This window comes from Hylaeus volcanicus, chromosome 1 (assembly GCF_026283585.1).
Source record: "Hylaeus volcanicus isolate JK05 chromosome 1, UHH_iyHylVolc1.0_haploid, whole genome shotgun sequence".
NCBI lineage: Eukaryota > Metazoa > Arthropoda > Insecta > Hymenoptera > Colletidae > Hylaeus > Hylaeus volcanicus.
In genome coordinates, this window is record NC_071976.1 from 26,008,500 (window position 1) to 26,025,972 (window position 17,473).

Genomic DNA, 17,473 nt, shown 5'->3' on the forward strand with positions numbered 1-17,473 from the left:
TTAAAGTTTTTTTTTTAAACAATCTATAAATATATTTACACAATATTCGTACATATATGTATTACAAAATAGATCAAACTAGTTTTCTACACTATCTATTGTAAAAACGACCGTCCCTCTTTTATCATTATCCTCTTCGTCGTGTACTTCGTTTTCTTCTTCATCTTCGGAAGTGGAAGATGAACTACAGTTTTTCTCATCTCGTAGATGATAGCTACCTACATTCTTAGGCAGAGGGCCAATGCCATGTAAACCAAGTTGTTCAGCTAATTTTTCTGCTGCATGTTTCGTTTGAATTTCCTAATAAATAATGTTACAATTATTAAATAATCTTCCATATCAACATAGATAAAATACAAAATTACACAAACTAATTACTTGAAGTTTTGCAGCATGTTCCATTTGTAATTTTAATGATTCATTTAAGTTTATAATTTTTGCTGCACTGTGAACTATGGGTGGAGGTGTGGCTGCTGTAACTTCCCAGTGTTTATTTTGCTTTCTTTGTTTTTCTTTTTCTGGATCATGCACATTAGATTTGGTTGTTTTATATGGTTTAAATAGTTCCTTTTTCCGATTTTTTTCCTCTGGAGGTTTTTCTACTTTGTTGACTATATATTGTACATGTTCTACTTCTGAAGATGCAGCTTTAAAAGATTCTATTTCTGCTAAATCTTCTGATTTAATTAAACTCTCCTCTGGTGGTAAATGTATAATTTTCTTCTTATGAACCCCAGAGCCTGTAGGCTAATAACAACAAATACATTGATAAAAACAAAATAAATAAAATAATGTAAAAAGCAGTAATACGAAACTAACTTGTGCCAATATTTTTAAAGGATCTTCTTCATCATCGCTGTCAAGTTCAACAACTTTTACTGCATTTTTTGTTTCACTATATTTCCCTGTCCATTCTAATTCATTCATAGCAACTTTGCCCTCAGATGCTAGATTTAGTCTCGATAAAAGATTAGCTGCATTTTCAATCTCATTTTTGTGCTCTAGTTCTTTCAGTATTTTATCCCTAAAATTTTTTATCTTTTCACCCTTGTCTGGAAGTTTTGATAAAAATGATCTAGAACAAAATTAAGGAATATTCATTAACAACAATTTGTCTGATAATATATGTATCTTAGGCCTTACCTACTTATTAGCAAGAATCTTATTTTGCCTTTGTAACAGTTCTTCTAATTCAAATTTTTGTTTCTTTCCTAAATCTTCTATAAATCCTTGATTTTCCTGTTTAGGAGGAGGTGGCAGCTCGCCTGGAATTTTGTTGATCACTTTTCTTTGATACATTTCTTTTTGTACTTTTTATATAAACGTTCAGAAAATCTTTAAATGAAATCTGCAACGTTAAGAGATAAAATATAATGCGTTATTGCACAAAGGTTTAATGGTTAAGAAATATTCGATGTATATATTGGTTTACGAATCGAATATTTATAGAATTAAACAAACTTTTCGAACATAATAGTATTCTTCATATACCTCATATAACAGAATATGGCATATTTCAATATATATTACACAGTATTTATTTTTTTATGTACACGTTGCAAATAAATTAATACTGTTTTAATCAATTGTATTCTTCTATTTGAAAATTGTATAAATCGAGTGAAGATAGGGTCGTAACAACATTTTATTTAGCGAACAGAATATTGCAACAAACAATATACATACGACTGACGGGATGATACGAGATATCGAGATTTTTGTGAGAATCGATATTATACTGTGATTCCAATTCCAACCTCAATGGAACTTATCCGTACGATGGAAATAAAATGTTGGGTCTGTTAGGCTAATATTGACTTTTTAACAACTTGTGACAAATGTAAGTGTCGTCCTCGATTTAATTCAGAGAGAATTTTGAATTAGTAGGCACTTCTTTTAAAATCAACGAAGAAGTAAGTTTTTGTATTAACTGGCAAAAGTGACGTAAAGTTGTAATGATTGAAAGCAAGTTCGCGAAGCAACTGCCAATTTTTAGAAATGAATTGCAATGGGGGGTTGTCTTTGGGTGGTGAACGCAAGACCAACATCTTTATGGATACCAAGCCAATTGTCACATGTAAGTTCATTAATCACAGTCTTAATTTATTTAACCTCTTCTAAGTGATGACATTATTGCCAAGTATTATTATTAACGCCCTCAACTGTCAATTTTCATGACGTTTCTCTTTTCTTCATAATCGAATTGAAATTATTCAGTATATGGTTTTATTTGTTTGAAATTTTATAGTATGTAATAATAAATTCTTTCAGAATTAAGATTTCATTAATGATCAGGATTAATTCCTGGCAAACATATGTTATTTCAAATAGGTTAAAATTACTATTATCCAAAGTATTCTTTTTCCTATTTTCGGACACTTTTATTTCTGTTCAAACTTCATTGATTGTATTATATGTTCTATAATGTTTACTTAATTGTATTTACACTTTTGTTTTTTGTATATAAATTATTTAAAAATAATATATCAATGACATATACTTATTGATACAAATTAACCATACAAGGACAAAAATAGTTTGTATCTAGTTTCTTTTAACATGATATATTGACTACTTTAAAATAGATGCTGGAGATGAAAAACTATTTTCTACAATGGAAAATGGTTTACTGCAAGCCATACCTGCGGAGACATCAGAATGGCGTAGGTCGTTCAGTAGACCAATTAAACAAGTCAAACTTGGGGCAACTTTTGTGCCATTTACCAAGGATATTCTTCCAACTGAAAAGGATCAGCATTTGATAAAACAACCAATATTTCACATTTATTGGAGTGAATGTTCTGTAAGTACGTTAAAATTATAATTTTTAATATTTTACATTAAATATATTATATTTAGATTTTTGAAATATATCTATTTTGAGAAGGTATTGGATATTACTTGAGGAAATAATGATAATAAATGTAAACATTTAATTATCAGTGACATTTCGATAGAGATAAGATTTTATATTTTTCTTATCATATATACTGATTCTAGGATGTTGATACGTATAAAGCCAGTGTTAGAGATGACATAGATAACTGGTTGAAAATGTTAATGCAATACCAAATCCAAGACTGGATGATTGTTATAGTAGAAACTTATGATATAAAGAAAACTAATAAATTATTACCTAGAACAACTGTTCTAGACAAAATTCGTAGCGATTTTGCTTCTAAAAATGGTGACAGGTGATGTAATCATTAATTAACGAATGTTTGATACATATTTTTATATAATTTCTTTTTTTCATTGTATATTATATGTCATACAGATGTTTTTCTGTAATAAATTCAGTAAAATCAGAGATGCGCTCGGCTGAATCATGGAGAGGTTTAGTTGCTCGCATACGTTACTTAATGCTTGTTGCATATGACAAAACACTATCTCGATTTGAGGATATCATTAGAGAACAAAGAGAAAGTCGGAATCACCCAAATTGGAATTTTTGTCACTACTTTTTATTGCAGGTAAAATAGTCTAATTAATTTAAACTATATTTGTATACGAAATATTAAAAATATACAGTTTTTAAATGGAGTTCGCATTTTCAGGAGGAACTTGCATTCGTGTTGCAAATGTTGGGTTTGTATGATGAAGCATTAGTGCAGTATGATGAGTTAGATGCTCTCTTTACACAGTTCGTGCTTAATTCTAATATGGGAGGTATGCCAATTTTCTTTTCTTTAATTATCTGTTCCTTTCCTTACAACTGTGAAATTAACGAATAAATTAAATTTTTGTAGATACTCCAATCTGGTTAAATTTGTTTCAAACTCCATTGAATAATTGGGGAGGTGTTACTTTAAGTAATGGTACAAATCATCATTTAAGACATCTTCTCGCTGAATGTAAAGCATCGTTATTAGATCTTAGAAGTTATTTATTCAGTAGACAGTGTGCCATGTTATTAGCGCTTAACAAACCATGGGAGGTATATATAAATTAAAATTATCAATGATTTTATTATTCACGTAGAGAATTAACTATGCAGAATTTCATTTTGAATATAAACATGCAATTGAATTATGACCTAGGTTGCGCAAAGATGTTTGTCATTTGTTCATAATACGTTAAGCGAATTACGTATCTTAGAAGTTCAACGACCCGAGGGATCAATTGAATGTTGGTCTTTTCTTTGTGCACTGGAGGTATTGCAAGCTTGTCAGTTATCATGTTATAATATTGATAATAATCAACAACTAGATCTTTGCTCTCTACATACAGCCAGTCTTTGGGCACTTGCCCGAGATAAAGTAAGTTGCTAAAAATAACGTTAATTAAAGATTTGCCTTAATCCTATAAGTAAGTATAATTTTATATATTGCGTATAATTGTAATACAATTTTAGTTAGGAGATTTAGGAAAATTATGCGGTCTAATGCCTGGAAATGAACCCTCTAGCGAGCAATTACACACAGTTGTTTATCTAATAGCTGGTATGGGGGATTCTGAACCACAGATAGAGGGAAAATTGACGCCCACTGATAAATTAAAAGAAGCACTCTCATCAAAGGAAGCATTCAAAAAACAATATCTTGAACATGCAGAATTAGCTATGGGTACTTACAAACATGTAGGCCGAATTCGATCGGCTAGGTTAATAGGAAAAGAACTAGCACAATTTTATAGTGAGCTTGGAGAAAATCAGAAAGCTGTAGCATTTTTATCAGACGCTCTAAAAACTTACACTGACGAAGGTTGGAACCATTTAGCAGCACAAACTCAATTAGAATTGGCACAGTGTTATAAAAGAATGGATGACATTGAGAAGTACACAAAAGTTTGCGCAGCAATTGCCTGTTTGAATGTATTGCACATTACTGTCCGTAATACATATTACGAAGAAATGTTTGGATATATGAAAATGATCTCGTCGCCTCAACCACTACTCATAGAACTTGGATGTGCTTTTATAATACTCAGTATGGAACTTAAAGTAATGGACAAAGTAGTGCAGGATTGCTTGGTCAATATTGAAATCAGTATACAATGTTTATTTCCGAGAGAAGTGAAATGTACTAAGGCATCTATATCTGTTGAGGAAATTCAAAAGCCTCAAGTACCTAATAAAAAAAAAGGCGCAAAGTTACCAGCTGAACCTTCAATTTCATTGTACGTAATAAGTGTAAAGTAATCCTGTTTCCATGCTTTAAATTTAATATACTTTGTCAGTTGATAGATTATTATTTTCAGATTATCAAAATGTACTCTGGAAGATATGAAGCCATTTGATCCAACTCTACTTCAGTTACAAGTATATTCGTATTTAGATTATAAGGAAGACAAAAGTCTTGGATCTGCTAGTGTCGTGCACAGAAATACCAAACCTGTTGTAAGACGTTCTGATAGTACAAAACACAGGAAACCATCTGTAAATGCAAAAGGTGATTTTAGTAAAGCGTTATCGTGTGGCGAATTTATAGTGAGACCAGGTGTAAATACGTTTACATTGGTTAGACGCGTGGACCAACCTGGTTTTTATAAAGTTGGCCAACTGTCATTAGTTGTCGAAGAAAAATTGGAATTTTTGTCTCCTACTTTAAATCCTCGGCTATGTTACGAAGTAGCTAAGACACAACCGACAATTTCTTTGAAATGCGGTAGAGACTTATTGGCAGGCCTTATCCAAGACATAGAATTAGTTATTACGAGCGGGAGTATTAAAATAACGAAGGAAATGAAACTCAAATTACGTACGTCTAGAGGATTAGTAGTACAACTTGACAATTCACAGGAAGTAATGTCTAAAGAATTAGAAATACCACTGCCAGACTGTGAACCGTTTCAAACAATGTCGTTACAGTTAAGAGTTTTAGCTGAGCTACCACCAAAGAAAGATGCTTTATCAATGGAACATAAGGTACTTGTTCTTTTTCATATATTTTATAAGAATATATATTATTATAATGTTTAATTAAATCAATTGAAGCAATTGTTTATCTTGTTCAGCTATTTTATGAAGCTATTAACTGTCATGTTTTCAGTTGAATATACAATGTCCATGGGGTTCTGAAGAAAGCATACATTTGCATTTTGGTCCACCACTTATGTCAAATATGAAACTTCACACAGCAAAACGAAGAAAATTTCTTCAAATAGTTGTAACAGGATTGACGAGTCAACTTTTGCAATTAACTGAACCAGAATTAACAACAGTAACGTCAATAGATGTTAACTTCAAAAGTCTAAATCCAATTGCGGGTCAGAGATTAGTAATAGGTAACGGCATAAACGTGTCGTTCATGTGGGAACTTGAAATTGGTAAGGACGAGAAATCTATGATGCCCATAAAGACTGATTTTCGCGTAAAATACATCCCAGTTAAAGATACTGAAGAACCAAGTGATTCGCATACCAATGATGATCCTTTGCACATACATAATTTGCAAAGAATGGAAAAGGCATCCAGTGTTTATAGATGCAATTTTGATATCACAGATTATGTGGTAAGGGTATAAATTATTTCTTTATTGCCTTTTCTATTTAATACGTTATAAATTAGTGAAATGTATTTTAATAGTTTATGAAATTTATGTAGTTTATGTATTAAACTTTATTAACAATTTGTTATCAAATATAAAACGAAAATGATTTTATAAATGTATTTATGGAGTTTACTTTACGTAAAAATATTTTTAAAAAACAAGTTTCTATTTATAACATCATTTTCCAGACTTTGTTTACAGTGTCGTCGAAAGTTGAGCCCGCTGGGAATGGAGGCGAATTTTGTCGTGCTGGTAGCATGTGCCATCTCTATCTCACAGTAACACGTCTGTTACCCAGTCCTAATCCAAATCCTCCACCTCAGTTAATGTATGAGGTTCTCGCTGATCAAGCCATGTGGGCTGTATGTGGCCGTACTGCTGGGCTTGTATCGTTGGAAGTCGTAGAAAAACAAAGTGTCACATTGGACGTGATGCCGTTAACCAGTGGTTATTTACCCCTTCCTGTTGTTAGATTGTCCCGATATATTCCAGCATCAGAATCAAAGAGTGGTAAGTATGTTGACATTTATAAACGTGAAATGTTAGATTTACATATGTATTTTGTTCTTTACTAAAAAAAGGTTTCTTTTTAAAAGACAAAAGATACATGTCTTGTGTTTCTATATGTTTCTATTAGTATGAATAACATTTGTTAATTTTTTTTTAAGACATTCGTAAAAATGAAATAGGATCTAATCCAAGATTAGAACCGTTCAGTCCTGGACAAGTTTATAATGCTAGTAAAGCGCAGCAAGTTCATGTTCTTCCCGCAGCACCTTCAGAAGCAAATTAATTGCAAACACAATGATATTAAAAGTGTATAGTACCTTCATGGCATTATGAAATGTAAATTGTACACATCGTGATTAAGATCTAATCCATATTGTTTGATACATTTCCATGATACTGACTAATATTATCATTTTGTATTCATTTTCCAACTATTGCTATTCTGGTTTGTTCATGTTTTTGTATTTTTTAATTGAAATTTGAATTTTAGAAAATTAGAATCTACATTTGTTCAAAAGTCAAATTTCAATTTCTGTCATTATTTTTGCCAGTAATAGTTAATATTAATTTAAGTTTTGCCATTAGAAGCAAATTAAATATATGACAATATGTGAGCAGTAAGTAAAATTTAGAGACTTCTACAATTACAATTAAAATACCTAGTTGAAAAAATAGTGTTACAACATAATAATGCTTTGTCCTGTGAAATAATATGATTTATATTCTAACAAAGTTCTCAAACAATATTCATTTATTGATACAGATCGCATGTGAAATCTAATCAACATTTTTTCAGTGCAGATTAATTGGAAGTTATATTTTAAAAATTGTTTTCTTTCGATTTCAAACTATGTACTTATAATTTTTACATTATGTACATATAATAGCATACATACTTTAAATTGTTTTCTATACTCAAAACATTTAATATTTATATAATATACTCTGTGCGAAGTTCACGAAATAATTTCTAACAATTACAGTTGATTTTGAGGCTCTGATAGAGTGATTTGTCATCTTAGTAGTAAAGTGATCAAATAATAAATTTCCCTTGCTGGATGTAATTCTGTAAAATTTGTACAAATGTTTGTCAACAATATACTCATAATATAAAATAACAGCTTAAAAGTACATAGTTTACATGCAAATACTATGAGAAGCAATTAACATCTATCTCATGGATAAAGATGTATCCTGTATGGATTATTTGTGTAAAATGTAAGCACATGTAAAAAGAACAAGATAAATGTTATCTATATTACATTTATTTCTTAGTCTTCATTATTTTAAATATGAATATTGGATAAAATACCATTATGTTGCCATGTTAACTAGTATATTATTTTTCAATTAATTGAAATGTTTCATCATTCATGTAAATAAGATGACTATAATACTCAATATTTCTATATTAGAAAAATGTGAATGTTTGGCATTTTTAATAAAGTAAAATGATATTTTTAAATAATATTAAAAGTATTTTAGAATAATACAAAGAACTGTTTATTTCCACATTATTTATTGATTAACGGATACATAATTAACAATATAAATAAATAGCAAGTGACATATTCATTTAATTATTTATAGCTGGAATGTTTTTAAAATGATTTTGAACTTAAAATATTAAATGCTAATTTTAAAAGATGAAGAATAGCTAGTGCATATATACACATATGTACTGTATATGTACAAATATATGTACATAAATATATTATGTAACATACGTATATCGTTATTTACTATCTTAAGTTAAAACACAATATATTTAAGCTAAAAGACATTCTAAATATCATCTAAAATCAGTGTAGGCATATATTAAAATGTACAAGTGTTATTAAATGTTGGTACAAAAATTTTAGTTTCCAATAGTACTGCATGTACCAACTCAAAAAGTTTTATTTTATCAATAGCATAAGTAGTTGTTCAAAAAATTCTGAATTATCTTTAACGTAATGTTAAGATTAAAATACTGAAGTTGGTTATATGTAATCCTGTTAGTACGTTTTTCTAATAAAATTGTATCCTACTTGAAGTCATCACATATTGTATAATAAATTAAAATATAATTTTTATTTTTTATATGTACATGTTAAGGATAAACCGAATTCTGAATAAAAGAATATTTGTATGAAATAAAATGAATAATTACTTTATTACATATACAATGTTAACCATGATATATTATTATATTTATATTATAATCTATGGTTAAGTATGGTTGAGTAATGACGTGAATATAACCAATTATAAATGTGGAAAAAGTTACAATCTAGTTTATCAGAAAGGGAAGTTGTAGGCGTCAGAAGTTCAATGACTTATACATACATATAATGCTGGGATCTAGAAAATATGTACACATATGTATGTCTCATTTTATAAAGTTTAATTTCATTCGTATATAATACAGATACAATTAATTACAAGTAATAAATGAATACAAACACAAATCAATAAATTGGTAGTGGTTGTTGTGTAAGTAATAGACCAAATCTCCTTTTTAATGTTATTCTTTCCCTTGAATATTTATCTTCAGGGGAGAATCGAGCTAAAACCGTAATGGTAAGATGAAATAAATGTTAACACTTAGAAAGTAAATTATAATGTATCATTTACCTGGATGTGCTGATAATGTGGGTTTTCCATTTGGATCTACTTTCTGGAAAATGATAAATCACATATAAATAAAAGTAACGAATCTAGTGAAATTCAAATTATAATTCAATTTTTATTTTAATATATTTAAATAAAAGCAAGGTATGATTGTTGCAAATCAACATATCCATGTGTTTATATGAAATGTAATAAACTTCGTGTGCTAATAAGAATGTCATACTGAAGTATGCTTCTTATTTATTACCTTTAGAGTATACACCCTATCTCCGTTTTCGTTCAAATAATACATTAAATACATTTTTATTATATTTTATTTATATTTTATCAAATACTTGTATTCGTTAAGGTTAGGTTTTATGTTTGTCTACCTCGTGGCCTCGTGGGTGATCATGGATTTTTTGCGCACGCTCTGTCAACATAGTGATCTGTCGACAAAGTATACGATTTATTCAATTTAAAATTTGAAAATGTATCAAGGACTTTATTTTATACTATGTAGATAGTATAAAATAAAGTCCCTGGTACTCATTAGAATCTACAATACTCAGTAGCACCTACAAATGCTTCTAATGAATTTTAATTTAATTAAATAAAAAGAAATTCAAGTTTCCCGCAGGAAATTAGTTTTGCCATCTAGCGGTGAACATGCCAAGCTATTTATCAGAGTAGGTTTAGTGTTAGTTGTAATGTCTTTTTTATCAACCTGTCGGTATATTACCATGTCGGTAAAAAAAAAACACAGTAATTAGCGCCATCTAGCCGCGCAAGGTACGAACTATTCGACGACAAACTTGGGCGTTTTCCCGATAAAAGTGCTGATTATACTCCGCAACTAGTTCGGTATGTTCACCGCTAGATGGCTATTCATTCGAGCAAAAATACCGGGAACCCACAAGAGAAACTGTAATAGTTTAAAAGTTTAAATAGTTTAAGAGAAGGCTAGTAATTAATAAACTGGGCGTAAGAAAGAAAAAGATAATATAATGGAATGTACGAATGTATTCAGCATTGTAAAGGGTTTTCCAAACATGCCTTCGTAACTTTCTCTTTTAATAAAATATAAATGGTATGGAACGCATTCGATTTATTTATTTTAAATGAAAGAACAAATGGTCGCTATTTCCAGTTGTCCATATAAACTACGCTGGCAGGCGTGTTTTGTTGTTAAAAAAATAAAATTCTAAAGTCCCCGTTCGGGGACCTTTAATCCAATCAACTTTAAACCGTAACACCGGTATGCGCGTCGAGGCGATTCAATACGATGAATGGTGTACTTCAATTAATAACGGAGGAGAATTTACGAGCGGATCGTACTTGCACTGGAATATCTCGTCGACGAGAGCACTGATTGTTCGCATATGTAAGCGACAGGTCCGTGGGTGTAGAAGTTCTGACAATTCTTCTTAGCGATGTCGACGTCCAGGCACGCATGGTCGATGCAACCAACGGCCAGATAGTCACCGTGCACGGTGTCACTTCCGTTGACAGAGAAAATCATTGTCAGTGTGGAACGAATATTGGCCGCAACAGCGTACAACAGTGCCGGTTCTATGAACACAACGGGTTCACAAATGTTTTTCTAATGGTACACGAGCCGGATTTGAGGTAATTGCTCTGACGTTGGTCGCACGGCGACAGACTTATCCGAGCGTAAAGATAATTTACATACAGATTCACTATGCAATTATTACTCGTGCTTGTAACAATACTACTAACGACCGTGACATTATCGATTCGCTAATAAATTTGATAAATCGGCCAGTTTATCGTGGAATTATTTAACAGGCATTATTAAAAAAATTAGTGTATCCAGAGTGTTGTTCAAAATGTTTCTGGTCAATCTGCACTTTTATTACTAAAAATTTAATCATTATCAATTGGGAAAGTTGACATTGAAATCAGAGCTGTTTAACACGTATTGGTAATTAATGCGTCTGAAGCATCTATTAATTGTCACAATAAAAGAATGCGATGAAATAAGCTGAGACTGGAATTGGTGAGGTAAGCGGCCGTTCTCGTACATCGAATGATTTTATGCATAGTAGTGGTGATGCGGTGATTATAAATATTTATCGAAGAGTCGCTTATATCAGTGTTTCTCAGACTTCCCACGAACTTCCTTACTAAAGGAAAATTTTTGGTAGATCCTATCCAGAGTAGAATTAAATTCTTGTATTTTAAATTTAAATACGTGATATTAAAGTCGAATAAATTAAAGGTATAATACAATTTAAAGAAGACTGTAAGTAACGATGTGAATAATTTCTACCACTATTTCTTCTCATATAGATTATCTAAGTGTGGTTCATTAATTTTTTTGTGGATACATAGAAAAATAGTTTACAAAGGTCAAAATACATGTAAAGAAGAAAAAGCCGGAATTATACGACTACGACAGTTATGATTACGGTCGGGGAAACGCATTTCAGCTCGCATTATCAGTAAACATCCTACTCATAAAAAATAATCGTCCACTGATATCAATATATTGACATTAAATCTAGCGTGAACCATTAATCTCGTGCAGTACGATGCTATGCACGGAATGAATCGCATACGATCGAATTTCGTCTTTTTGTAATTGAAACGTGACGGGTGTAACACGTCGATTAATTTTCAGATGCAGCCGAGAAAAATTCGTTGGATCATCCAAGTCGAGGAGGATCCGTGGCGAGGCGAGAGCGTCGAGGAGCAAATCTCCAGCATTAAAGGTAGGCTTTAACCATAATTAGAAAAATAAACGTAAAAGAAAAATCGCCGACAGTCGATACATCTAATAATCGCAACGTTCTGGGATAAATTCGGAGTAAAACATACAGAGTATTTGAAATTTTATTGGCTCGGTGTTTCTCTCAACGAAATTAGAAAAGATGGAAGGAATGTTACTTTCTTACATTATTGCAATTTTAATTTTAGTCTCGATTCGTTTATCTCTTTTATCGCATTTGTCACAATTAGAATTCGCACAACACCACTCGTATGTCGCAGCGAGATCGCATTAGGCCCGACGCACATCCAGTAGTACAATTTCATTCATTCGTTGGAGAAGCACGCTCACTACTGACGCCACATGTCATTTACGTAATTATAAATAGAAGTGATCGACGTGATCATGTTTCGCACCACGTTTCACCTTGCTTCGTAGCTCGAAGACATTACACGTCTACGGAAAAAGTTATCGCTCGATACCGTGTAAATCCTGAGCTCAAAGATGTGAAAACAGTGACGGTATTTTCCTACAACACGAATTATGATCTGTATTGAAATCTTATTTAATCGTTACTTTGAAGTTTTCGGTATAAACACTTAACATTTGATTTTCATTCAACACTTTTATATCAAGACTTCAGCGAAATATTAAATATCACTTCAAAATTTGTTTCACGACATGGAAAGATGTTTTATTTTAATACACTTTTATCGGGCCCGTGATTAAAATGCATGACTTTGTATCGCGATCTACTGCGCGGATTTAAATTACATTTCTTACGACGATTCAAGGTGAAGCGAACCTATTGAACGCCTTTAACGATGTGCCTTATCACATCGTGGAATTTCGAAGTATCTGTCCGAGAAGACCTCTTTAGGAGTGGGTACTTAAAAATCTCTATTTTTGAACGTGTAACTTAAAGACTCCTTTAATAGACGTTTTCAATTAGAGATATCTCACGGACATTGATCGATGAAACAGTGGGAGCAGTTTCTGAATCGAGAACCTTAATATTTCTTTAACGAACACTAAGAACTTTATTATTCCGTACACTGTTTGATCGATTCTTATCAATAAATTGGAATACGTATCTCGTCAAGTACGTCAAATTGAAAGGAAGTTGAGATTAGATCGGGATAGTTATTTTCATTTTCAAACTTTTTCGAAGGCTTACAATCGCGTATTGTGTTCTTCTGTTTGTATAAAAAGTATGAGAGACGTTAAAGTATTCTCGATATTAACTTTTGTTTCAACCTCCCATTTCTTAGTATACTGATAATAATAATATTACTACATTTATTTTACCATCGATATTAAAGCGTAGTGTTATATTATAAAGTTCTAATAGAAGTCACACTTTTCCTTTTCACTGGATAATAAATATTAAAAAAAACAGTAGAAATATATTTTTATCACTGCCTCTATCAGAGATTCGCACCATTTAGACGTGGAATATCTTAATTCAGTTATCCAAATATTTCCTGAATGCCAACATTAGGGAACACCACTCTTTGTTCACATTCCCGCTTATAATTTGCACATGACGATATTTTTAGAACATGTGTGATATTTTTGGTAAGTGCATTTCGCGAAGGAACGGCGATGAACGCGCGTGAACCTTGAAATCGAACGATTTGATTGCACGATGTTCAAAGGTTCAAGTAATATTCTTCTGGTACGTTATGTTCGACAGGAAAGGAAAAAAGTTTTATGCTAATAAGAAGCACCTATTGAAGGCCACCAAGGGGCAAAGTAATAAATACCATGCGCTATTTACATTGGCATAGCAATATCGAATGCTTACCTTATGTTGGAGCTTGCAAACTGTTGGCTAAGAGTTGCATAAGAGAACAATTGCAATTACACTTTGTCTTGACTCGAGGGCACTGTTTAAACAAACGGTCCGAATGTATCAACGACCATCCGTGCAATACATCAACGGTAGCCGAAGAACACAGTTGGAAAGTTGTCAGCTAGAAGGCCAATGCAAATATATAAAGCCACGTGAAACGCACAATGAATCATTCTTCTCAAACTAAACCAACCAAACATCTCTTACAATATTAAATTATCACAGGAGCAGCGGACTTATACTGCCTATAACTGAAACACTTTCTATATGCTATCTTGCGACACCCAGTTATCAATATGTATACATATCTCTGGTCTTAACTGAAACTGTGAAGTAATCTCTCATTTTATGATTACGAATGACTGATTAATGGTCGCGAATGACAAGAGGCAACGCGAGTGACACGACGTTAAAACGTAAACAATAGTAGGTCGTCAGGACAAGCATTATTATTTAGATCGATATAGAGTGGGTGTAGAAAGTATTCGTACACCGATCAATTTTCAAAAAACCTATGTGAAATTGTAATTTATCTTGGAAATCTCTAGAATAGATACAGTACGAAAAGATTAGGTATTTTGTATAAGTGAGAAATCAACAAGAAAAAACAATAAATCGATAGAAATACAAAAGCAATAAGTATTCGTACAAGTGTTAAGTTTTTAAAACTTCATTTAAAAAAAAAAAACGAAATTTACATTAATTTATAAATAATTAATACTTTGTGGGATTTCCTTTTGGTTTTATAATTACTGAAAGTCTTCTGGGCATTAAATTAACTATCATAAATGTCGATTTTAGTCGGGGTAGGATCTTCTTTCATTCCTTTCCTAGAGCATTTTTTAAGTCTTTTTTACTGGAAATTTAATGTTTTCTAATTCCCACGAAGCAATAAACTGATGTGCTTATGTTACAAATTCTACTATAAATTGTTCGTCATAAGAACCGTGCGAATATTTATTGCTTCTATATCTTTACCAATTTTTCGTATTTTCTTGTTAATTTCGTAAATTATATAAACTAGTAATTGTTGTTTGAACTATGTTCTAGAGATCGCCGAGAATATATAGAATATCATTGATTATAAAAACAGGAATTAATAAACTACAATTTCACACAAAAGTTTTTTGGAAAATTGATCGATGTACGAATACATTCTACACCCACTGTACGTTTCGATTTACATTGGGATTTCTGCATCCCAGAAAAATTCATCGGATCGAATTCGTAGTTTCCTTGTTTAGATTTAAACAGTGTTTGGTTAGTTGGATCCAGATGATGTTTTCCTTCCTTCCGAACGATATTGGAAATACTTCCCGATTTCGCGTTCGAACAAATCTAATATTTGATGCGTCGGCGCTGACTTCTGGAAAGAAGATCGCCTACAAGGCAAGCTTCCCAGCACCTTACAGTGTCGCGACAGACTGCATCGAACGAGGTTGTTCTTTTTCCACGAAATCCCATTGTCCAGTGTTATCAGACGACGCGCAGGATGTTCAAATCTTTTTAAATTCGACTTGTTGTATATTTCAGTCATTAAGCAATTAACCTTATTAAAAAAAAAAAAAGCAAGCAAGAGGTATACGTCTTTTCTTTTTACAGATCTTTTTATAGATCATAAAGAAAGATGTATAGAAAGTATTAATTTTGTAGAACCATGTCAGTTTACAGTGATGTTTCGTATCGGTTTTACCAGTACATTTGATTATCGTTCATGTTTTCGACCTGACAGATTTGAAACCACGGGTACCGAGTATTTGAATAAGCTTTTCATGTCTGTGCCTCAATGTCGTGATAAACATCGTGATTAATAAGTAAGAAGTTCATAAACGTGTGGTGCAGTGATAATTATAGTGCTTTCGATGATTAAAAATAATTTGTACATTCAGTGATTCCAATGTGGACCTAGAGGAAAATAAGTATGGATGATGACATTTGTAAGTACACGATAAAAAATATGTTTTCCAAATTAGAGAAAGAATTGCGCTACGTAGACTTCGTTAAGACTTTACGTACGTCGAACAGTGATGTATTTATACTTAAAATTGAAGTGACTAGTCGACGAATAGGAGACGTAACGCTGTGGGAGGTCCCCGATACAAAGCTGTAGACACACTTCTCGGAATTGCAGTAATTTCCTTACGTCGCAATTAAATAGGGAATGTGAAACTTGTTATCATTTCGCGAAATAGTAATAAATGTAATCATCGATGGGATACTCGGTATTATGAACGTCTACGACAATATTTGCATTAAATTACAACTTCTCGAGTCAGCCGCGTCAATTTATTCATGGTAAACTGTTTTGATAATTTATTCGCAACAACTTCGACAAACGCCTTCTTCGGGAGTATGTTGATACGTGATTAAGAGCATAGGAAAATATATGTTATTCGTAATTCATTGAGAAGTTAATTTATGTAATGTAAATTCGTCCATTATCGCGCTCCAAAATTTCAAATTAGATTTCTTGTTTTATATCGTTCCTCGCCTGCTTTTTAAATTATTTATATATCTTGGTTTATATCAATGCACACACTAGGAAGGTCATACGTAGTATCAAAGTTGTCGAGCTCATCTGATCTATCAACGTGTAAGCTTACTATTTTTACGAGTCAAAGTAACGATTTATTTATTACGTGTAAATGTTTACGCGATCTTAGTCCGTCGCGTAAATATTTTTTTTCTAACGATGCTACACACTTTTATTATTTGTTCTCGCATTTAACTTGCATTTACGATCCTCTAAACAAATGCGTGTAGCTGTGATAATTGGCAGTGAGTCAGAACTAGTGACGCGGGGACTGAAATTTGTATTGCGAGGACGGACGACCCACCTCTGTCTACCTGGTCCGCTGGAGAGACTACTTCTTTCGATTTCTGAGATCCTGTTTACCTGTGATACATTGGGCCTTACGCTACGGCTGCCCGTAAGGGAGGAGCCCCGGGGCCTATTCCAATGCACGTACACCGTGACTTTTGTGAGCCTTCTCGCAACACGAAACTTCGTGGAAAGCAACCAACGATTCTTTCAACGCTTTACACGTGGTTAAAACAGCAACTCGTCCTTATTAAATTCTCTATTAATTATAAATTTCTGCGAGTGATATTATTGATATTATATAAATAATACTACAATTAGAGAATACGAGCGAATTGGTTGGATAATAATTTCTCAGGGCAGTGAGATTCATTGGATCGATCCTCTAACAATTGCAACTTGTTCACAATTGACAGGATAAAAATATTATCGATCCCTTCATTGTTTTCTTACGTGGACATCGACAAAGTCCC

At 32.1% G+C, this 17,473-nt stretch overlaps 4 protein-coding genes and 1 long non-coding RNA gene across 14 annotated transcripts in view; 2 read left to right on the forward strand and 3 right to left on the reverse strand.

Moving 5' to 3' along the window:
* Nucleotides 1-51: 51 nt before the first annotated feature.
* On the reverse strand, nt 52-1,826 carry LOC128884693 (DNA-directed RNA polymerase II subunit GRINL1A). Of its 2 annotated transcripts, none has more exons than XM_054138262.1 (5): nt 1,687-1,826; nt 1,148-1,348; nt 820-1,075; nt 379-747; nt 52-300 (listed from the first exon to the last, which is right to left on the reverse strand). In XM_054138262.1, exons 2-5 carry the CDS (start codon nt 1,297-1,299, stop codon nt 79-81), a joined length of 999 nt encoding a protein of 332 aa, XP_053994237.1. In that variant the 5' UTR covers nt 1,300-1,348; nt 1,687-1,826; the 3' UTR covers nt 52-78. The 2 variants fall into 2 exon arrangements, with proteins under 2 accessions (XP_053994237.1, XP_053994229.1); XM_054138254.1 differs by lacking the exon at nt 1,687-1,826 and adding an exon at nt 1,492-1,673.
* A 108-nt stretch (nt 1,827-1,934) lies between these two features.
* LOC128884689 (trafficking protein particle complex subunit 10) lies at nt 1,935-9,245 on the forward strand. The gene is made up of 12 exons (XM_054138240.1): nt 1,935-2,077; nt 2,586-2,803; nt 3,001-3,194; nt 3,278-3,473; nt 3,558-3,669; nt 3,750-3,937; nt 4,041-4,259; nt 4,355-5,118; nt 5,200-5,866; nt 5,991-6,452; nt 6,680-7,001; nt 7,160-9,245. Exons 1-12 carry the CDS (start codon nt 1,999-2,001, stop codon nt 7,282-7,284), a joined length of 3,546 nt encoding a protein of 1,181 aa, XP_053994215.1. The 5' UTR covers nt 1,935-1,998; the 3' UTR covers nt 7,285-9,245.
* A 121-nt stretch (nt 9,246-9,366) lies between these two features.
* LOC128884705 (H/ACA ribonucleoprotein complex subunit 3) lies at nt 9,367-10,047 on the reverse strand. The gene is made up of 3 exons (XM_054138286.1): nt 9,862-10,047; nt 9,618-9,660; nt 9,367-9,549 (listed from the first exon to the last, which is right to left on the reverse strand). Exons 1-3 carry the CDS (start codon nt 9,913-9,915, stop codon nt 9,452-9,454), a joined length of 195 nt encoding a protein of 64 aa, XP_053994261.1. The 5' UTR covers nt 9,916-10,047; the 3' UTR covers nt 9,367-9,451.
* A 979-nt stretch (nt 10,048-11,026) lies between these two features.
* On the reverse strand, nt 11,027-14,545 carry LOC128884712 (uncharacterized). 2 transcript variants are annotated; one of them, XR_008459456.1, is made up of 3 exons: nt 14,387-14,545; nt 14,132-14,300; nt 11,027-11,165 (listed from the first exon to the last, which is right to left on the reverse strand). It is a non-coding gene; the product is annotated as an uncharacterized LOC128884712 (long non-coding RNA). The 2 variants fall into 2 exon arrangements; XR_008459457.1 differs by adding an exon at nt 12,512-12,853 and having other exon boundaries at nt 11,055-11,165; nt 14,132-14,545.
* Nucleotides 11,129-17,473, forward strand: part of LOC128884643 (dystrophin, isoforms A/C/F/G/H) — a 572,670-nt gene continuing 566,325 nt past the window's right edge. For 6 of the 8 annotated variants that reach the window (XM_054138189.1, XM_054138199.1, XM_054138178.1 and 3 more), the window contains exon 1: nt 11,158-12,328. In XM_054138189.1, coding sequence (XP_053994164.1) covers nt 12,238-12,328 — 91 coding nt within the window. In that variant the 5' untranslated portion in view covers nt 11,158-12,237. Of the gene's footprint in view, nt 12,329-15,414; nt 16,117-17,473 lie in introns of those variants that run through there. The other 2 variants (XM_054138171.1, XM_054138184.1) reach the window with 2 other exon arrangements.